Source organism: Zingiber officinale, chromosome 3A (genome assembly GCF_018446385.1).
Source record: "Zingiber officinale cultivar Zhangliang chromosome 3A, Zo_v1.1, whole genome shotgun sequence".
Taxonomy (NCBI): domain Eukaryota; kingdom Viridiplantae; phylum Streptophyta; class Magnoliopsida; order Zingiberales; family Zingiberaceae; genus Zingiber; species Zingiber officinale.
Genome location: NC_055990.1, coordinates 162,073,574 through 162,096,443, shown reverse-complemented (window position 1 = coordinate 162,096,443; position 22,870 = coordinate 162,073,574). Strand labels below are relative to the sequence as shown.

Here is a 22,870-nt window from a genome sequence, read left to right as displayed (position 1 = left end):
AAATATAGATAAATATATTAAATTTATTTATTAGAATAAACTTATAAATTTTAATAAGAATATTATAATTTTCTCTAAATATATAATTTAATTTTTTATAAATATTTAAATTTATAATTTATATTTATTAAGCTCGTTTAGGCTCGATAAGAGCTCGAATAAGCTCATGAGATATGAATGTATTCGTTAAATAAAACTCGAGCTCAGCTCGATTATAAACGAGTCAAATTCAAATATTTAAGAGTTCGGCTCAACTTGACTCGATTCCACCACTAAAGGAAACCCATGGAGGTTTAGAGGAGGAATGAATTGTCCATGAGTCAACAATTTGAAGAAGTCCAAGATTGACTCATGGGATCCCTATGTAAATGATGACTTTATAACTCGTCTTTACTCTAAAAAATGTTAAACAAAATTGCAATATGGTATCATATATCAGATACAAGTGTTGGCTATATTGATACTCATAATTAGAACACATTATTTATTCTCCTAACAATAAAACCCTAGAAATCAAGACCAACTTCAATTGTGATGGTTCTTCCACCCTCACAAGCTAGATATCGCGAACACGAGCCCACGACTAAATTGGATATGCGATGGCGACTTTGCGCCCATGATTCTCGTATTAAAATCTCACCTCCTACCAAATCTATCCCCCCTCCACTATGCCCAATTTAGCCCTAGTACAATGAATTCAATATATCAATGTGAATAATCTTCCCCTTTCCTCTTTCTATGTGTTGCCAAAATGGAGTAGAATTTTACTAAATGAAACTAATTAAACCGCGCAATTAAGTTTGATTTATTCGATAGAGAAAGACAGTCCATACTTTCATATAACTTTGAAAAAAAAAACTCTTAAGAATTCATTCTTAAAAAAGAGATATGTATTGAATTGACACATTTAGCACCCTTCTCACCTTCTTAAATTCCTTCCTAACTTTGTTCGTTACCTATCAACATTCTTTTGACAAGTAGCAAATGGTTGGGGGAACGCATTTTGGTATGTGATTTATAAGATATTAGGGAGAAAAATCTATATTATTATTATTATTATAATTATTAATGTTCGAAAGTAGAGAAGATGACTGGTTGAGAAAGTGGTTTTGATGTTGACTGTTTGAAAACTTTGATTCAGCAAAAAGTGACTTCGAGTGGTCCTGTGTGTCAAAAGGAGTATTAGCAATCGAGCTGTGGAGGGGTCCCTAGCGTAGATCCTCCGACGCTTAAGTCGATGATCCGATTGAAGATGATGAACAGTACTATGAGTATCTAAATTTGTGTAGTGTCGATCCTATATCTGTGTCTATAGATAAAGACTCACTATAGTATTTCTATTCATTTAGGTACTAATCTCAAAGTGTTTTCAAAAAAGTAAAGACATATAATGAAGATGCTTCGACACATTTTTCAAAATAGATCCACAATCTCTGCGTTTGGTAAAAAGGAAGCTTCTAATATACAACTTGCATGTAAAATATTTTCTATCCTCCATGACACAAGATGTCAAAAAGGAATATGTGTCTGTTGAATTGAGGAACTCATAATATGCTTACATGACAAGTCGATCGAGTTCCTCCTATGATCCGAACGACAATCGCTTGTAAAGGCAAGCCGATCAGATTTATAGAGTGTTCTCAGGCACTCATCCCTCACTCAGCCTATCTGTTTAACTAAAGAGTTCAATCAGACCGGACGTCCATTTTATCCAATCGAAGTATAACTCCGATCGGCTCAACTACTCAACTAAGCTAGTTAATCATGCTATCTTCAAGTGGCAAAAAAAGTTTTGACTCCGGAAAATACTAACTTAGTCTTGAGTTATTCATCAATATTGAGGGATTCAGCGTTAGACCGACCCAATGGTCCGATCGTATAACCTCTCGATCTGAACGATTGATTGTCCTGGCTTCAAGGGTTGATCCTTCATCGACTTTGATCGTCATATCAGTTGATCTTCTGGACTCTGATCCGACTCAGAGGGCTCACCTCAATCCCAATATCAATTATTATTATTTATTATTAAGATAAAAAGAGGGTTGATATCTGAAACATTCATTAGTTTGTCTTATTAACTCCTTTTCTTTTGTTACTTGACTTGCTCTATTACTTCTTTTTCCTCCTGCGGCCTTTAGTGGGCACAGGCAGGGGAGGTTTCTCCTTCTCCGGGCCAGCTCTGCTTCTCTTGTGCTCTGTTTCTGGTGATGGAACAGTGAAACTGCTCGGAAAGGTATCCAAGATCTCGGCTTTTTGGGTCGCCGGTGATGGAGAGGCATCGGTGCAAGCAGTGCTATAGGCGGTTCGCCAGCGGGCGTGCCCTCGCCGGGCACATGCGCTCGCACTCCGTGGCGGCCAAGGGCGGCCGCCGTGGGTTTCCTCCGTCTCCTTCCGTGTCCTCTTCGTCTCCCGCGAAGGGGTGGGTGGTTGGCGGGGAGAGTGGCAAGAGGTTAGGGGCTGAGGTGCCGTCCTCCGGGGAGAGCGACGCCGTGTCATCGCTGAGCCGCCGGCCGAAGCGCTCGCGCGGCGTCGACGCCGCAGATGAGGTGCACAGCTCCGTGTCCGATGGGTCGGCTGAGGAGGACGTCGCTCGCTGGCTGATGATGCTGTCGCGCGACGCGTGGTCCAGGTGCGAGGCGAAGGGCGGGCCGGAAACCAGCGGATCCAGATCGCCGCTGCGCATGCTGATGGAGTTCCAGTGCGAAGCGAGCTGGGCGGCGGGTTGCCATTCTCAGAAAGCTCCCTGCGGCCACAGCGCCAGCCACAAGAGGGGCGAGGGGGAGCGCGTGGCAGTTCCCGACGAGGATCCCGCAGCCGCCGTCAGACAAGAGCAAAAGTTCTGGGAATGCACCTATTGCCACCGGGTGTTCCGCTCCGGCCAGGCCCTCGGCGGCCACAAAAGATCCCACCTTTTCCCCTCCTCCGCCATCCTCGCCACCATCACTTCACCGGAAACACCTCTTCCTCGTCCACGCCCCGCCTTTACCGCAGCAAACACCGCGGCTTCCAACGACAACGAGACCAGAACCGGCATAGATCTCAACCTCCCAGCTCCGCCTGAGGAAGAGGCGGAACTCTCGGCGCTCTCCGTGGCGATAGATTTGGCCAGCAAATGAAGCGAACAACAATCAAAGACGCCATTTTGGAGGCAATTGGGGGCAATTCTAGTGCGCTAAACGTCAAATTTCATCAAAAAAAAAACTTGATCTTCGAAAATTCCATCGCATTCTTTTGTTGTTTCAGTGAATCCAGTTCCGCCTATACTAAAAATCAACAACTGGTCTGTAATCTCCTCCCGTAAATTAGCGTTTACAATCGTTGCCGCGATTAAGCAGCAAGCAACTCAGAGCTGGTGCTCTCTGTGCGTGACTGACACACGAGGAAGAAGTGTGGCGTGCGTTAGGTGGAACAGGCGCAGTTACAGCTCTTTGTTGTTTCTTCTCTGTCCACTCCCTCTGCATGCATGCACTGTGCTCATCTGCTTAATCGCCCCTCCTCATCATCATTGCCTCCTCTCACTCACCCCTTCGGCGAGTGGTGGTGGCACCATTGATGCTGTTCTTCCCCGACAAGCACTTACCAGAAGACAGTGTGCAGACTATTCCCCATCGCTTGAGCTCCACTTCATTCCATGACAGCGTCAAGATTCTCCATCATCAGTTTCCAGAGTCCACAAAGCTTAAAGCCCAATCATTCTCCCACCTTCACATGCCAAGAAAGAGCTCATCACGAAGCTTAAAGGCAAGCCAAGCCAAGCCAAGCCAGCGTGACCTTCACATGATCAAGTTCGACCACCATGCATGGCACCTCGGCTCGCTCCAGTTTACAGTATTTGTTTTCATTCCGGAAGGATACTTTTCTGAGTCAAAGGTACACGGCATCCACGTTGATTGCCTAAAAGTAAGCCATCGATGCTGGGAACCGTTGACGGGGATGTCGGCCACTTGCGGCGGAGCAAGCTAGCCAGGGGAGTCGATGGTGGCTGACTGCGCGCGCCTGATGTTCGATGAATTGCCACAATGAATAACAGTATTAAATGATGGTCAATTGCTTAGGGAGTTTTAGAGGACGTGCAAGTGATTTGAGTGGTTCCAAAGTAAGATTAAGATTAACAAGCAACATAAACTTTTATAGAAATATTATTCATTCATATAAGGTTCTAAATGTTTGTTCAACTATGTTTCTTTGTATTAAATGAACTGTGGATAATTGGCACCATACATATACACAACAATTTATTGAATTGCCACAGCTAATGATTCATGTCACAAAGTACAAATAAGCAACAGTCAAGTGAGAATGCACTGATAGGATGACTATAAATTAAAAAGAGAAGACAAAAACAGCAGTTAAAATATGAATCAGGGGAAAGCATTGACATAACTGGCTCTATGCGCTAGAGCAGTGCAAACCAAGATCTTATGCAGGTCTTAGCAATTTCACATTCAGATTCATTTCCTTGTAAGAACTGACCTTTTCTTTTGCATTAGAGTGATAGTAAGGAGTGTATTTCATATCGGATTTTCATTAGTATTTTGCACGTATATTCTAGGAGCATATTTTGTATGGTTTGTTCCATTTTAGTATTGTTTTGTTGTTTTTCTTGTGGGAGATCTACTGTTGTGTTTTTTCATTGATAAGAAAAAGAACCGGAGCTAAAACAGAGTTAAAAAACCTTGGAACGAAGGTATCGAGTAAGAAATATATTGTGATCGTATCCCAAGACATGCACGTATTCCTCAGGATGAAGAGGAGCAAAAACAGGAGAAGTCGTAGAGGTCTCAGAATTTTGTTGGTGCTCGAGTTTTGATATATAACAAATGGTTAAAGTTAGATTTTGTGTGTTATAATTTGATTATCAAGTGTGCAAGACTGAAAGACTTGATGGATCTAGAGGACTTGACACCAGGCTGAAGTCTAGTCAGACGATTGGCAAGAAGTCCAGTTAGGTCAGAGAAGACTAGACAGCTGGCAAGAAGTCCAATCGGGTCAGGGAGGACTAGACGACTGACTGAAGTCTAGATAGTGCATATGGCAGGAAGACCTGGTGGGTCAAGAGATCAAAGTCAAGTAAGTTTGCAATTGGTAAGTGGAGGTAAGCACTAGAGGAGAGAGGTCTAATGAGAACGCGTTTCCCGTTGAGGAAACAATAAGCGTCGGTCTGACTTAGAATTCTAATGAAATCTAAAGTCAAGACTAGATAGTTTTGAGACTATTTAAATGTTTTAATATTTCATATTATATCTATTTTGCTAACTTTATGATGTAGGAAATCAAAGTTGGAGTTAGGGCATTCCAGACGTCCGGGCTACTAGATAGGATCCAGGTGCCCGGAATGACCCGAATCCAACTTTGTAAGCTGATGAGTTAGCAAATGTTGGTTGGCGGCCTACGTCAACTTCCATGCGTCCGGGAGTGATCTAGGCGCCCGGAAAGGGATAGAGGCGATTTGGATAGAGCTTTGCCGAGGTGTAGCCACATCAGCAACCCAGGCGCTCGAAGATCGATAAACTCAACGATGACAGGATCAGATAGGCTTCAATGGAGGCGCCTGGAAAGGCCTATAAAAGAAGCTTCAACCACTAGCTTCAGATCATCAATTGCTACGACTTTTATACTCACGCGTTGTTCTGAGAAGCTCTCTATGACACCAAAACGCTGCTATGATAACCAACGTTCAAAAATGTGGAACCGCCACGTCAGCGACCCCCTAGAGTCGGTCCAAAGACAACCAACTTTCAAGCTACTACTCTACTTTGTTATCAGTATAATTTGTTTATTATCTTGCAATTGAATCTTGTATTATTAGTCGAGTTAGTTGATTGTCCAACTAAAATACTCAACGAGTGCGAGTCTTGGAGTAGAAGTCGTTGAAGGTTTTGAACCAAGTAAAACCAACCTGTGTTAGCATTGTTTTTATTTCTTTTATTTCCACTGCGCAATTGTTAAGTTTTTACGAAAAAGTAAAAAAGCGATGCGCGCTATTCACCCCCTCTCTAACACTTTTCGATCCTACAAATTCCACATAGTCAGGTTATGCGTTTTTCATACGACCGTGAGTCATTTTTGCTCGAGGACCCAGAAGTCGTGTGTTTTTTACACAGGTGTGTGCCATCTCTTGTCGGCTTCAGAATTTCACACGGGTCGGCTGTGTGTTTTTCACATGACCGTGTGTCGTTTCCTGCCATCCTTAGAATTTCATACGACCCGACCATGTATTTTCACATGACCCACCCATATGTTTTTTACACGGCCATGTCACCCTGCCGTAGATTTCATCGTTTCAATATTTTTGAGAGTTACTTCAAATCTGAAGGCTGGGGAGGCTTTAAAAGGATCCCCTATGCTAATGGAGAGGAGTAGAAGAGTTTCCTAGTGACGAGTCCTAGGAGAGTTATTCTGAGGAGCAAGAGGAGTTCTCACCCACATTTGGAGTTGGAGAAATAGCTCCGGGACGTTGATTGCTTCATAGAATAAGATTTTATCTCTTTCTCTTTGATTTTGATTGTAAAAGCTTGTTCCATCATGCCTCCTTGTTGTAACTCCATATTCATGGAGTAGTACTCTTGATCTAGGATTAGGGAGTAGCCCTTTGATACTTACATACTTGCTTCTTTCCACAGTTTGTTTTTAGCAGTTCTTAATTTCTATAATTTGATTATCCGTGGTCCAGATTTATTGTGCACACAAGAACTTGACGCCAAAATATGTTTTTGTATCCTAAGGAGTGCAGGCAAGGACCGAAAGGTGAACTCAATTTTCTGACCAGTAGAACATCGAGATGTGGGGGTTGGTCATGAAAGGAGGTCGGGTTATCACAAGGATTCTCTAGGCTTTCACGGAGCTTAATGTGTCTGTCTCGATTCGGCATCATGCAGTAAGAGAAGGAAACTCAAGAACCATGGGGCATCATGACAGGAGTCTCCATGAGAAAGCGATTTTTCAGGGCACCCGAAAAGTAGATGTTGCGTTTGGGTGGATATATCAACATAGTTTCAAAAGATCACGTTGAGTAAATCAGAATTATCTACCTATGCAAACAATTGATGAAAATTATGAAACCAAATATGGGTTAGGGTGTCTATAGTAATTGCGATGAAATCAAAATCCTAGGATTGCTTCTTAAAATCGGATTTTCTTCCTAGAACTTTTCTTCAAAAGATCTCTTTGCTTTCTCAACATTTTCAAGAATTTCAAATTCTCTAGATAACCATTTTCACATTGTAGGTCGATACTCGATTTTTAATTTTTGTGGGATCGATACTTTTATTACTTGACGATGACCGTGCACTTATGGTTTGTGACATCAAATTTTTGGCGCCGTTGTCGGAGACTACTTCAAATCGATGTCGGTCGATTTATGATTTGGTTAATCTAATTTTTTTTCTCCTTTCTTGATTTTTCTTTTCTTTTTTCGATTTCTTTCCTGAATTGCATTGGTGCACTTTTATTTTCTACTATCTTCTCTTTGTCTCTTTTATGTTCTTTTCACTGTGTTCACTTCCTTTTCAAGTAATTAGGGTTTGAGTATGTTGAATATAACAAGATGCAATGACCACTGACAACGGAGACAGGATCCTATGAGACTTTGCAACACCTTTCACCGTGAGATTGAAGCCTAGGATTTCAAGTTAAACCCTTCGCTAATCTCCATCATCTAGCAAACTCAATTTAGAGGAATACCTTCAGATGATTCCTATTGACATTTGGAGAATTTTCTAGGATATTATTGCATGGTGAACATGAAGGTGTGCTTGACGACGCTATTAGGTTGCTGGGTTTTGATTTTTTCTTGAAGGACGAATCCATAATTTGGTTGCACTCTCTCCCAGCCAGAAGCATCATGATCAGCTGGAAAAACTCTTCCTAGATAAGTATTGTTGGAGTAATATATCGGTGTGACACTAGGATTTGATGTTTGGGTAAAAATTTAAGTTAGGTTATTTGTTGTATTTGATATATACTCTTGTGAGTGTGTATGATGCAGGTACAATAAGGCAAAGTTCAAGTGTAATCTTGGCAAAGGAAAAGTCCAAGTGTGATCTTGGCAATGGTGAAAGTCCAAGTGGAGTCTTGGCAGTGTAAGTCCAAGTATGTATAAGTGTGACTTGGCAAGATTGAAATCCCAGAGCGAGGAGCTCTTGGCAATGGAAGACTCGATAATAAAGATACGGCCGAAGGAAGCTTTTGAAGGCAAAGCGTGAAGGATGTGGAAGCATCTAACGGGCGCAAGGCTGATGGAGGAGGCTAGAAAGCAAGGTCAAGGTTGTACGAGCGAGGACGAGTGCTAAGAGAATGTTCTCGGGGTAAACCCTAGGTTTATGGTTTACTAATCGACTGATATATGTACCAGTCGACTGGGGAGAGAACATAATATTTTTATTTTCTCAACCGAAGTAGACTAGTCAACTGATATCGAGTCGTTGGGGTTGTAACGATTGAATTCCACAGAAGACCAGTTGACTGGTAATGGTAGAAACAACTTGGTTGTTTTCCCCAAACTCTATAATAAAGCTTGGTGTGGCTGGCTTGGGTGACGAAATTTAAGGTGATTAACCCCTAATTAGAGTCTCCCAATCCCTCAAGTGCAGTCCAAGTGTGATTGAGTTTGTGACGAGATTTCTCTATCGAGTAGGAGGATTGTGATAGCCGGAGTTTAAGAGAGAATCATCCACCGACAGATAGGGATCGCCCACCTTATGGATAGCCATGGAGTAGGAGCATCATCTCCGAACCACGTTAAATTAACGTGTTACATTTGTTTTCTTGTTTTAGTTTAGCTTTTGTATTTGTATTTTCGCCGTGCGCAAACAAGTGTAGGAAGTAAACAAACAATTTGGGGTGGACCGTCTATTCACTTCCCCTGTAACCGGTATCAAGGTCCCAACAATAATTTTCGACTAAGCTGGGCAGCCACCTCAAGTTTCAAATCATGGGATTTGCACAAAGGAATGAAGAGTTATTGTTAAAAGCTTGGAAAAGATTCAAAGCCCTATTGTAGAAATGTCCTAATCACAGCCTAGAGATGTGGCTGATCATCCATACCTTTCACATTGGCCTATCTAACTCAACAAAAGCTTCATTGGATTCAGCTGTGAGAGAGTCCTTAATGAAGACAAATTTGAATGAAGCATACTCTTTTATCGACAAGATGACATGAAACTTCACCAGTGGTCAGATGAGGAGAAAAAGATGATATCCCAACAAGCCGCAATAAAAGGAAGAGGGGTGGTCTCGAAGGAAGCTGTCCTAAACCTTACCGAAAAGATGATCATGATTTCAACCAAAATAGAGCCATGTGAGTGTCACAAACAGAAGATATGACAAATAATGAACAATATTAAGAGTTTGAAAAAAGAAGTCAACAATTGAAGACAAGGTGAAGATAGGGTTGAAAAGTGAACATATAATATTATCAAGTTGAGAAGTGACAGAGATTTTAAAGAACTTCAGGGGGGTAGATGGGTATAGAAATGATGAAAAAAACAAGAGGGAACCACAAAAACTCAACTTTGCCACTTCAATAAGGGTCTAAAAGCCACTGATACAATTTCCTCAGCGATTGGTCTAGACGAAACCACGACAGTAAGTCATGATGGACATAAATGAACAGATCGACAAGGAGTTCGATAACTCAATTAACAACCATGAGACGTTGGAAACTAAAGCTCCGCAAGTTACTTATTCTTCGAGAGCTGCAGATAGACTTTTAGATCAACCTAAGATAAACTCTATTGAATATTGCTATGTTTTGGGGAGATTAAGATGAGCATGGAGGATGAAGTCATGGAGACATCACTTGAAGAAGTTGAAAAATTGGTTGAGGCTGCAAACTTTGGTATAATTAAGATGGATGAGGGATCTCAGACTCCTGACCTTTCGAAAAAAAAATTCTCAAACAAAGAAGTGAAGAGTTAGAACTCAGACATTGTGTGAAGGAAAACCTGAGAAATAATAAATTGAGACTTTGAGAAAGGATTGCATTACTTTAATTTAGTTGCCTCCGACCCTCAAGATTCCAAAAAAGTTTCCTTCGATCGCCGTCAATGCTATATTAATTGACATTGAATTTTTTTTGGTGGACAATCAGATGAACAACCTCTTAATGATACTATGAAATTGAATGTAGAAGATATGAAAGTGTTATGAGATCAAGCATGTATGCTAAAGGGCTCAGAGCTTGTAGTAAAAGGATAAGAAGGTATCTTGCACTAGCACGAGCATGATTCAAGAGATATTTCCTTGACACCTCTAATAAAAGAAGAGGGGAGCGTGACCACCTTACACCATGTGCTCTAGTTGAGTTAACAAGGGGCAAGCTAATGACTTAAAAAAAAAGTGCTTCTTGGGAGGCAACCCAAACTTTAATTAATATTTTTCTTTAGTCCTTAAGATTTTCTTTTTTATTATTATTATCATGCTATTTTGTATTTTTATTTCCACAGGGTTAGGGGCATCCACGATCTAGCCATAGCTAAAGTTACTGGCGTGAGAGCATTCAGGACCAAACATGGGGGCTGTGTGAATTTCACAGGGCCATGTCCCTTGAAACAATGCCCCACATAGTGAGGTTGTGTGTCTCACACATGGTCATGCACCTCCGAGTATTGAACCACAAGAAAGCACACGACAAGATTGTGGGCTTTTCACATGACCTTACCTCCACTAAATCAGAGTTTTGACCTATTTTGCCCAATCTATTGGTGGCAAAGTGAAGAGAGAGATAGAGAGAGAGATGGTACTTCAACCAGGTGTCCTCCTCTCTTTATTGATTTCTTTTTGTTGGGATATGATCAAAGTCTTGGGTTTTTTTTTGTCTATTAGTTGTTTAGTATTTTTGCTAGGGTTTGTTTGTTTGTTTGACTTGTTTAGGTAGCATGCATAATATTTGTTTCCTTCGTTCCATTTATGTTTACTTTTTATAATTTTGATTTGATTCATACATGGATAAGACTTGTCCTCTTTAACAATTGATTGATTGTAGAGACTTCAATAATGCCATGATAATATGCTCTTGTGTTTTAGTAGTTCAGGTTTCTCTATCTTGTCATAGAATTTGACATACGCTTTTGTTGTGTTAAATATTACTTTATCATGCATTTGCTTGATTATTTGCTTATTTCACTCACACTTATGACTTATATTCGAAAAGTTCGATTTAGTATAATATAGACATAATTCATTTTGTCGAACTAGTACTTTAGAATTCATAGATAGGGATGTAAATGAACCAAACGGTTCACGAGTTATTCGGAGCTCGGTTCGATAAAAAACTCGTTCGAGTTCGTTTGTTTATCTTATCGAGCCGAGCTCGAGCTCGATTTCGAGCTCGACAGTTTTATCGAGTCGAGCTCGAGCTTAAGGATATTCGGCTCGTGAGCTCGTGAACATATTCGTTTGTAGGCTCACGAGCCTTAAAATGAGCCTTAAATCGAGCCAAAAAACAAGCTCTAAACGAGCCAAAAATTGAGTTCTAAAACGAACCTTAAAACGAGCTTTAAAACGAATCAAAAAAACGAACTCTAAAATGAGCCCGAAAACGAGCCCGAGCTCGCTTAACGAATTAGGCTCGTTAACTATGATAATCGAGCTAATAACGAGATGAGCTCGAACTGTTCGCGAGCTTGATAATTCCAAAATGAACCGAGCTCGAGCCCGAATATAACTTAAACAAGCCGAGCTCAAGCCTAATACTGTTCGGCTCGGTTCGGCTCGTTTACATCCCTATTCATAGACGACCCTGTCTAAACATATTAGTTACTGGATGACACTCGATTTGTGCAAATCCATTTAGAAAAATCAGGATCCAAAAAGAAAAATATTCAGGTGTTGCACTTTGCAAGCATCTTGCAAGAAAAAAACATGGGCTAAAAAAAAATTATTGTGAGTGAAAATGATGAGGTACTCCTTTGAGACCGAGTTAAGTTATTAGGGAAATACGTATTAATTTTTCTCATTACCGAGTGCTCGTTTGAGACTTTGTGTCTAGATTAGGTGGACGAACCTCGCGTATGGTTAGGTAAATGCCTAACGTTGAAAACTTGAGGAACATGATGGAATGATGATTTGCCTTGTTTTGAAAATTGAAAAACTTTAAGATTTGGGTTATACACATAGTACAGTGATAATCTTGTTGGACTTAGTGAAGTTACTTGCACACTTGAGCTTGATAATTTTATTGTTTGATCATTCTAGGTGAACTTGCTAGGGATCAGAAATGTTTATTCATGCACATTGGACTAGACATCAATTCCTCAAATAAAAATTTAGGTCTTGAAGATTTTGATAAGTGTATTTCATATAATGTTTTCATTAATACTTGAGCATATTTTCTATGGTCTATTTCCTTTTAGTATTGTTTTACTATTTTTCTTATTTAGAGATCTACTCTTATGTTTTTGCATTGATAGGATGAAGAACTAGAGCTAAAACAAAGTTAAAGAACCTTGAAATGAAGGCACCAAGAAAGTAGGGGTGTAAATGTGTAATCGAGCCGAGCCAAGCCAAACTGTTGGATGTTTGAGTTTGGCTCGTTTATAATCGAACCGAGCTCGAGCTTTATTTAACGAATATATTCATGGCTCACGAGCTTATTCGAGCTTTTATCGAGCCTAAACGAGCTTAATAAATATAAATTATAAATTTAAATATTCATTAAAAACTAAATTATATATTTTAAAAAAATATAATATTTTTGTTAAAATTTATAATTTTATTCTAATAAATAAATTTAATATATTTGTCTATGTTTTTCATAAGTAGAGTGTAAAATCTATAAATTCAATATCAAAACTATTACTTTTTTTATTTAAAAGTTGATTTATGAGCTTAACGAACATGTTCACGAGCTAACGAGCCGAATATTGTGAAGCTTGAGCTTGGTTTGTTTATCTTAACGAGCCTTATTAAACGAGCTCAAACGAGCTTTTATCGAATTCAGCTTCGAATAGCTCACGAGCGGCTTGGCTCATTTACACCTCTACAAGAAAGGAATACGCTCTGCCTGAGTTCTAAGATACGAGCATATTCCTCGGGAGGAAGAGAAGCAAAAATAGGAGCAGTCGCAGAGGTCCTAGAATTCCACACGGCCTGACCGTGTGTTTTTCGCATGGTCATGCGCCATTTTTGTTGGGAACCTAGAACCACACATAGCCTGGCTGTGTGTTTTTCACACGGCCATGTGCCATCTCCTGTCGGCTTCAGAATTTCACATGACTTGGCCGCGTGTTTTTCACACGGTCGTGTGTCGTTTCTTCCCTCATAATTTCATATGGCTTGGCCGTGTATTTTTCACACAACCGTGTCGCCCACCGCAGATTCACCATTTTGATATTAATAAAAGTTTCTTCCAAATCTAAAGGTTGTGGAGGCTTTAAAAGGATCCCCTAGGCTCATGGAAAGGAGAAAAAAAATTTCTTGGTGACAAGGAGGCCTAGGAGAGCCGTTCCAAGGAGCAAAAGGAGGTCTCATCTACGGTTGAAGTTGGAGAAGAAGCCCAAAGACATTGATCGCTTCATAGAATAAGCTTTTTTTTTCCCTTTCTCTTTGATTTGGACTGTAAAAGCTTGTTCAATTCATATCTCCTTATTATAACTCTATATTCATAGAGTAATACTCTTAATTTTAGGACTAAGGAGTAGCCTTGTGATATGTAGACACTTGTTTCCTTTCCATAGTTTGTTTTTGACATTTCTTAATATCTATGATTTAATTGTTTGTGTTCGAATCTACCGTGTACACACAAACTCGACGCTAAAAGGGTATTTCCATATCCTAAGGGGGAAGGATAGAAAGATGAACTCAATCCTCCGACTTGTAGAACATTGTGACATGGGAGGTTGGTCATGAAAATAGCTTAGATTACCATGAGGATTCCCTGCTTTCACGTAATTTAAATGGGCCTATCTTGATTCGATATCACATAGTAAGTAGTGGGACATCATGACAGGAGCCTCTATGAGAAAACGATTCTTCAACAATGTCACCCTAAAAATAGACGTTGTATTTGAGTGGATACACAGACATAGCTCTGAAAGATCATGCCAAATAATTCAAGATTGTTTACCTACGCAAACAACCGATGAGAATTAGGAAACCAAATATAAACTAGAGTGTATACAATCATTATGATAAAATCAAAATCTTATTATCGCCTCTTAAAATCAGATTTTCTTTACAAGATCTCTTTATTTTCTCAAACATTTTCATGTATTTCCGACAGAAGCTTTTGGGGACTCCTTGCTCCTCCGAAACTGAATAGTGAAGACCAACTAGAGTCGTGCTTCACACTTAGTTTTGCAGAAATGCTAATACAAGAAGATGCTGAAGGATCCTTTTGAACAGAAGGTTCAACATGTAGATCTTTGTTTTTGATTGCAAAAACTAAAAATTGATTTTCGTCTATCTTTGTCGAGTTTTTCATCGGTTGATATGATTCAGACTTTGGATTATTGGATCTTCCCCACAACAATTTTCTGCTCCAGAAGAATGATTAAAATTTACATCAATAAAAATTGGAAATTGCATAAGAAAAAGACTTGGTTCACGAGGACCTGCATAAGAAAAAGAACAAGTCAAGTGCTTCTCTAGAACAGGGAATAAGTTTTTTTTTTAATAATCTAATAGACACACATAGTATGTTTAACAAAGGTATAAAGTTCATAAGATCCTTATAGCTGATACCAAAATGTAGGAACAAACACAACTTAACATTCGTTATATAGGACATAGTACCTTCTTCCCTCATCCTTTCCTTCTATGACCATCTTTTGGCTCATTGGTAGTGTAACATCATCAATCTTGAGCAAATCCTCTTTAGTTTCACACGATCCATAATTTGATTCAATAGACATGGTCATGCAAATTATTGTTCAATGATAAGATAAACAGATTAAACTAAAACATCAATCAATAACATTTGTTGCTTTTGCCAAGATGTTATGATGATTGCATATCATTTGTAGTAGATAGATCTCCCCTCCTACTGAACTGGATGTTTGTAGTCTACAAAGGTCCATGAACCATTGAACCTCACACTCTAGGAACCATGTAAACCTTATGAAAAGGGTAGGACCAAAAAGATGAAAGCAAAATTATAGCAATGATCTGGACACATTATATATGGCATGAAAAGGATGAAAAGGTATTTTGAAATATAGATGTGCACTGGATAATGTGTAAAGCAAAAGACCAGACCACCTTTATTATCTTAATTAATCTCCCTCTGTAAAAAGTCTAAAGCTTGTTCACGAAAAATTCAATTTTGAATTCACAGCATATCATATGCAAACATGAAATGCACAGGTTTCGACTTACAATTGGATTAAAATGATAGCAATGGATTCAGGCTCTCATTGATAGAATCTATTCTATAAACCATTGCTAAATAGAATACAATCTTGAGCATCAAGTCATTATATTTTCTCCTATTGAAATACAAGTATCTTTAATTGTACTTATAGCTAACACATCCAATACAATCATGATATTTGTTAATTTCTTTCCACACAAATGATTCCTCTAAGAGAGTGAAACTATGCTGTCATCAAGATAATAATTATAGGGGCAATGAAGCTATAGTCCAAGAACTAATTCCAGGCTAAAATGAGTACAGATACAAGCAACAAGGTAATATTGCTTCGTAGTTACCATGTGGTGCCATCTTTAATGAGAGGTTTTTTTAAAGAAATTAAGTCAAGCACAAGCATCAGCTAAGAAAATCGACTATAAATCAATGAAGAATTGCAATTGGTTGTACATTCAGAAAGTAAAGGGATAGATGAAAACCACATTTAGGTATGTAAACATTGACTAGATAGTCGTGCATATTAGATTCAATAGAAAAGAGCATTCTTCATTTCTACCCAGCATTGCTAGGATAGAAGTTTTGATTCATCATACTAATAGCAACTGGAAATTTCCTAATATTATGACAAATTTCTGTTATGAGGGCTGGCCTCAGCTCATTGCTTTGCTTACTAAAACGAAAAAACCAATACGAGCAGTTTGAAACAACAAAGTTGAAATCTAAACAAAAACCAATTTGACAAGATCTGAGGGAAAAAGGCAAAGACTTCAATGGCATTGACAATCCACAAAAGTTTATAGAGCAGAAAAAAAAATGCACAAGACAATGCTAACCTAATTTTGCCGATGCCCTCTGTCTCATGCAATGTTTCTTTTACTGGAAGACAACTTCGCAAAGGAAGATAAAACCCGTGTTTCAATCAAACGAAATCCTGGTAAGCCAACCAAAGCAACACAAGCTGTAAAATGACAAATAGTGAAAGTATTGGTTTACAAGCGAACAGAGGCGAAAGTTGCGAAGAAGCGCAAATCTAGGGTTCGCTGAACTAGGGCTATACGCATGAGACGAAATCCAACTACGGAGAAAATCACAAAAAGATTAAAGATTGCAGCCATGAAACGATCGTAATAAAGGAGGATTAAAGCCACAGTAAAGAAGCAAGAGGTGTACACGATCATACCTTCGAGAAGACGAACGAGTTCACGATCGGGGAAAAAAAATTTGGACCATTTTGCCGATGCCCTCTGTCTCATGCAATGTTTCTTTTACTGGAAGACAACTTCGCAAAGGAAGATAAAACCCGTGTTTCAATCAAACGAAATCCTGGTAAGCCAACCAAAGCAACACAAGCTGTAAAATGACAAATAGTGAAAGTATTGGTTTACAAGCGAACAGAGGCGAAAGTTGCGAAGAAGCGCAAATCTAGGGTTCGCTGAACTAGGGCTATACGCATGAGACGAAATCCAACTACGGAGAAAATCACAAAAAGATTAAAGATTGCAGCCATGAAACGATCGTAATAAAGGAGGATTAAAGCCACAGTAAAGAAGCAAGAGGTGTACACGATCATACCTTCGAGAAGACGAACGAGTTCACGATCGGGGAAAAAAAATTTGGACCATTTCTCGATTTATGCGTGTCATCCTTGCGCAGGGGCCATGCTAATCTTCTCTGTATCGTTCCAATTTTATCGGATGTCTCCGAAGAGACAACCAAGGCGCAGCAGAGAATCAATAAAACTACTTGCTTTAACTCGAAAATCTACAATGTGGGACTAAACACACTTATCGTGCTCGATTTAACGAACGAGATCTCCGATGTGGGCCTAAACCTAATTAGTGACGTCTGCGTTATTCGACCCGGCCCGTGTTGGATTTAAAGAACGAGAGCTCCGGTGTGGGACTAAACCTACTTAGTGACGTCTGCGTTATCTGACCCGACCCGTGTTTGATTTAAACAAACTGTGATGATTTTTACTCTGCTTTTACTCACTGTTCAATCAGACTGGGATTGGAAATTCTGGCTTTATCTTTAGCTTAGCTAAAAAACAAGGGCGAACAGAAGGATCAGTCAGGTTCGAAGCTAACAAGTTCACCGGGTATTTGAAGACAAATTCTCACTCTTTAACAAATCCTACGATGAAACTTTAATACTTCAAAAGATGCTTTTCTACACCTACTCGAAGAGGAAGGTAATGGAGAATCTCTTATAACACCGGAATAATAGGAATAGAGATGCAAAATGTGCACCGAGTGGAAACATGGAACAAAAACGAGATAAAAAAAAATTCTTGAATTCAGTAAATACGGTCTCCCCTACCCACAATAGAAAAATACCATTGACGAATTCTCGCCAATAGACATTACGCAACACGCAGATTCAGATTACTTGCTGAAGGAAATACATAGAGCTGCTATAAAGAGGTAAACTTATAAAATGGTTACCAATCTACGATATTGGTGTTATGGAATGGTGGCTCATGGAAACGTAGCAAGGACTTGCAAGAATACAGCAAAAACAGAAACACAGACTCATCAATCAGGGAGATTGTCGGTACTCTTGGACTGCAAGTTCTATGGGTGAAGTGTCTGCTTGCTTAGGTGGTAGAGCATGCAGCTGTCTATTCCAAAGGTCGAGGCCCATTCCTGCATTGTGTGCAATTAATCCAATTGAAGTTGTCACCAAGATTGAAGCAATCCCTCCCTTCAAAAATTTTAAAAGAAAAAGATTAATCAGCCACAAATGTGTATAAAAAATCAACCAGAGAATGTTATATTTACCACTTGAATAACTAAATGCGAATAGACAACTGGTCAGATAACATTAGTCAATAACAATTGCAGAATTATCTGTAATAGATTAGCGAATTCAATATGATGATATGAGGAATCACTTCTTTTACAAAAGTTGCTTCCAGTGGCCTCAACTCATCAGTTTAATCAGGGGAAAAAAGAACATGCGGTTCTAGAAATGAACAAACATAACAAAAGAAATGAATATGCTTTGCTTTTCAGGTGACAAGCTTCATGAAAGGTATGTGAACCTTCTCTTGAGTGGGACTATGGAGCAGTTAAACAAGCCGACCTAGCTTTTGGGCTGCAATTCTAAGGTTGTGTTTACTTCAGTGAAGTAGATTAAGATCAGAGGGGAATCGAAAAAAATTGGTATTTATGAAGTTCATGGATAGAAGGAAGAATCCTAAATAAGGATCCCTCAACTGATCCTTTCCAGTGAAACCAATCCGCCAAAAGTCAGTGAATGGATATGGAAACCAACAACACAGCCACTTTTCTTCAACAAATTTGTCTCCTTTCCATCCATGCCATCACCTTCTGCCAAGTAAACAAAAAAATGGAACTTTCTCAACTCCTCGTTCAATAAGTTCCTTATCTTCGTCGCATATGAGACTAAATATCCTTAAAGATCTAGGCAAACGAAACATGATAATATCGCAGCACATCTCTAGGGCTGACCAGAGGCACATCCCACATGCCTTTACAAACATCTTAACCATCTCCACAACCTCTTGTTAGTCTCTTTTGGATTTCATCAATTCCTTCAACTAATGAGGAATTCCATCAGCTATAGCACCATAAGATGGCTTAGCTATGTTTGATTAATATGAATACTACAATGCTAAAAAGGACTTTGATTAAAAAAAACCCCATAAAGTTCAATTAGCAAAAATATATGTCTAATTAGAATAATTAGACCAGAAATAAAACAAAATCCTAAACATAAATTCTATTCGTATAAAACATATTTTTAATAGAATCTATATGAGCAAGCCCATATCTACTATTTGGAATACTCAATATATCATGAATGCGATAAGTTATGAGTACATAGAATATTGAAACACAAATAATTGTTCAGGTAAACAGTTTATGTTCACAGCTCAAAATTTCCAATCTCAAGTATGATACTGATTCCAATCCAAATTCAAAATATATTTTCTAGGTGTCAGCTTGCATTGATGTATGGAACAAGTTGGCAAAAGATTGACTGTACTAACCTATTTTTTTACATGAATTGTCAAATTATACTTTCCTATTGATATAATTTCTTTGTCCTTGAATCAAATGTAGTTACAACTCCCTCAGAAAATATTAATCTCTTTATATTTGTCTCATTAAGATTTTAACTTTGAACTTCATGGCTCCACCGTCTGCTTGTTTCATTACCAAATTGTCATAATCTTTTATTGTTTGACAACTTATAATGTTTGCTGAATCTGACCTGACTTTCTACAAGAAATTATGCATCTCAAAGAATACAAAATTGATTTTGTAGAAGATGCATGCATATTGCAAAGTAAGGACAATTGTCTTAATTCAGTTTGTAATTGTTACCAATGAATTTATGTTTACATTTGCTTTATAACTTTAATGATGTGACATTTTCATGTTGCCTTTTTTAATAACATTCAAGACACTGTAAAATTACAACTTTGATAAGAAACTTAAAAGTATGGTTATGTACTCAAATAATATTTTCTCTACTTGGCATGCAAGTTACATATGTAATGAGTCTTGGGATAATTGACTAATTTCTTTCCAGATTAGTTTTGCCAATATTATTATTCTACTTTTACCATGCATGTATAGTAGTCTTAATTTTATCATTGTAACTATTTCTTTCAAGTTTCTGTTATATGTGTGTTGCATACTCTCAAGCTCTATATTCCTGGAAGCAGGCTATGTATAGCTTGCAATAGAGCTTCACGTCAATTGTATCAACTTATGTAGCACTTTTTTTTGACCCATATTGGGCAGCAAAGTAGCACCAAGTATCAAAAGTGTCATCATTCTACTGGTCCCTATTCTAGACATATCATTGGAACAATAGGACTTGCCTGTATCTCTTGGCATTAGATTTAATATGTGAAAAAGCTTACCCATGTCCATCTATCTGGTTAATTAATGATCAAATAAATAAGCTTTTGAAATTTGCTTATTCAATCACAAATAACATAAATAAGCTCTTAAATAAGTGAGCTGTTATTCGAAAGGGGTTTGTTCATTTACAGTTAAGAAAAAGTATCTCCCCATCTTATAAATTCTCTCATCTAAATCTAAAGACAAATATATAGGATAATTCAACAAGGCAAACCAAGATCTTAATAATTCTGATCATTAACAAATTGAACTTTTCCACATGGACAATGAAGTGTTGAAATTGTGAGAAAGCAGTTAGCTGATTTCAGAAGAACGTAAATACGTAATTACCACTCAATCTTATCTAAGATACCGACAAAAACACAGTTTTACATAGGTAATCTCTCTATCTTTCTTAACACAAAGAGATAAAGATGAAGTCTGTATGAAAGAAAGCTAACATGATGTTTCTGTACCTCATTGGGCAGTTGGGCCTCCAGCGTTTCCTAGACCCATTTTTTGTCCTAACTCTGTAAGTTGTTCAACAAATTCAATCCCATTAAGAATTTCTGTAGTTCCATATATCACATGTTTCACTGGCTGCGAGCGTTGTGCCAGCTCCATTAAACTCCTGTATTCTACATAATTCCCTCCACCTATCATGAAAACAATTGCCTCCTTAAAGGGTCCCTTCAACTGTGCTCCAGGACCTGTTTTGGGGGCTCTTGGATCAAATATAAGGTAAGAATCAACCTCTGGATTTGGCTTCCCTTCCATCAAAGCCTCCACTATCCTTGTTAGAGCCAGCTGCCTCCCTCCTGACAATAGATTCTTCATACCTGCGGTTACAGCACTGATGGACTGCCCATAGAGCTTTTCTGCCCAATCCACAATGTTACTCCTGCTAGCAGAGCTCGCTGAGGCAGTCAAGGATGTATTCAAGGACTTTACCTTCTTCACATAGTGAAAGGCACGTGTATCGACCTCAGACTCCCTCAATGCTGCTTCTATTGACTCCAATTCAGATTGTGGTGTTGTTTCCAAAGAAAGAAGATAGGTTATTGCAACACGAAGCTTATCTACCTTGGTACCTTTCCCTCTGAGAAGACTGAGCAAAGAACTTCTATCCACACTTCCCTTGCTCAGCATGTCAGTTTCAAGAGTGCAGTAAGCATCCAAGGACCTTGCTTTGATTTCACCCAAAAGAACAGTGGCGATGTTTGTGTGTTTGTCGATCACCTTCTTCCTTTCAGTCAGCTCAGGAAGTGAGTTAACTGCATTCATCAAATGCTTGGTATTACCAATCAGATCAGTCCCATCAAACTCAACACCATCCTTTCCCCCAGTTCGCCTATTCACCTCATCAACATCCTGCTTGTACTTGCTCAATTGGGTCTCTATTTCCTCTGCCACCTTCTCAAATGGAGACCAGCTGTTGGCAACCCAAAACGGATCGGAGTCATCCAATTCACACGACTTTGCTGCACCCTTTTCTGCAGGCATTGTCACCCTATTCAGCTTCAATCCAAGCACATCATGAACCAGTGGACGGTAGCTCCAGTCGTGTTGGATCCCAACAGACAGCTCGAAATTCCGATCAAACAAACAGAGGATTGGGCGCTGGAAGGAGCTAGTAAGATTTCCGCCCTCTGTGAAAAGGTTGTTTCTTGTGACCAGATGATCACGAAGACGAGCATCCAAAGCGGACGCGACCATCTCAGCAGGACCACCACGAGCACACCGGATCACCGGAACAACTCCCAGCGTGGCAAGGACGCAAAATAATCCGCTGACTATCTTCTCCACGAGGTCCTCAATCTCACGATCTCCCGCTGAGGGATCGTTAATCTGGACGTAGGTCTTCGGCTGGGCGAGCGAGAAGAGACCATCCTCCAGAGACACGAACTCAAGATACTGATCGTATACCTTCGAGATCCGGTGAACAGAATCCATCTCGAGGGTCCTCCGAGCGAGATCCTCGAGCAGCGGGCGAGGAAGAGAGGATGAGAAATTGAGATGGAAAGCGTCGTAGAGGCCACGAGCCGCATCAGCAGCGATCCGCTCGACGTTTTCGGGAGTAGGGCGGACGAAGTAGACAGCGGGCACGTCGGGGACTTTCTGGCGCTCCTTGTCGATGCTGAAATAGAGAGTGACGCCGTGCTTCCGGAGGTCGTTGACACGTATCAGCGGGGACAAGACGACGCGGCAGAAGGCGTCCATGATGAGGATCTTGTAGACCTCCTCGGCGGGGGCGGACGCGGACGACATCCCACCGGCGCCGCCAGGAGTTATCGTCTGGTTCAGATTCAGCATCCGGACAATGAAATCTTCGGAACAAACATCGATACGATCAGAAAACAGAGAAAATCACGAATGAGATCATAGCAGAAGAAGATGGGGGCTTACTAGTTTGCTTCTGCCGAAGATTGAGCGCCATGTCCACGGCCAATCGGGTTCTCGCGCTCGTCGGAATCGCAATCGAGTCCGCAGCAAAAGGCAGGGAGGGTTCTCGATCGGATCTGAAGAAGAAGAAAGGGGGCAGTTCAAGCCTCTTCAGATTTTTCTAGAACTACACCCTTTATATTTAACTTTTTTCAAAACTATCTCCTATAATTTTGATAATGTTACAATGACCCCTAATATTCGATTTTCTTGTCAAAATGATTTTTCTATTTGAAATTCCCAT

General features: G+C 39.5%; 2 protein-coding genes, 1 long non-coding RNA gene and 1 other non-coding gene across 7 annotated transcripts; 1 reads left to right on the top strand and 3 right to left on the bottom strand.

Moving 5' to 3' along the window:
- Positions 1–2,600: 2,600 nt before the first annotated feature.
- Positions 2,601–3,116, top strand: LOC122050857 (zinc finger protein ZAT1-like). Its single transcript, XM_042611727.1, has one exon. It carries the CDS (start codon positions 2,601–2,603, stop codon positions 3,114–3,116), a length of 516 nt encoding a protein of 171 aa, XP_042467661.1.
- Positions 3,117–14,030: 10,914 nt separating this feature from the next.
- On the bottom strand, positions 14,031–17,079 carry LOC122053178. 4 transcript variants are annotated; one of them, XR_006132163.1, is made up of 5 exons: positions 16,880–17,077; positions 16,488–16,630; positions 16,141–16,238; positions 14,734–14,812; positions 14,031–14,552 (listed from the first exon to the last, which is right to left on the bottom strand). It is a non-coding gene; the product is annotated as an uncharacterized LOC122053178 (long non-coding RNA). The 4 variants fall into 4 exon arrangements; XR_006132164.1 differs by having other exon boundaries at positions 14,031–14,812; positions 16,880–17,076; XR_006132165.1 differs by having other exon boundaries at positions 14,031–16,265; positions 16,880–17,079.
- On the bottom strand, positions 16,915–17,017 carry LOC122054303. Its single transcript, XR_006132631.1, has one exon. It is a non-coding gene; the product is annotated as a U6 spliceosomal RNA (small nuclear RNA).
- Positions 17,080–17,584: 505 nt separating the features above from the next.
- LOC122053177 (SEC1 family transport protein SLY1-like) lies at positions 17,585–22,748 on the bottom strand. Its single transcript, XM_042615103.1, has 3 exons — positions 22,591–22,748; positions 20,661–22,511; positions 17,585–18,010 (listed from the first exon to the last, which is right to left on the bottom strand). Exons 1-2 carry the CDS (start codon positions 22,619–22,621, stop codon positions 20,662–20,664), a joined length of 1,881 nt encoding a protein of 626 aa, XP_042471037.1. The 5' UTR covers positions 22,622–22,748; the 3' UTR covers positions 17,585–18,010; position 20,661.
- Positions 22,749–22,870: the final 122 nt, after the last annotated feature.

Coding starts and splice junctions, on each gene's coding strand:
- LOC122053177 (XM_042615103.1), bottom strand. CDS start 22,621: ATGGCGCTCAATCTTCGGCAGAAGCAAACTA. Junction 22,512..22,590: donor TCTTCGGCAGAAGCAAACTA/GTAAGCCCCCAT, acceptor TTTGTTCCGAAG/ATTTCATTGTCCGGATGCTG.
- LOC122050857 (XM_042611727.1), top strand. CDS start 2,601: ATGATGCTGTCGCGCGACGCGTGGTCCAGGTGCGAGGCGAAGGGCGGG.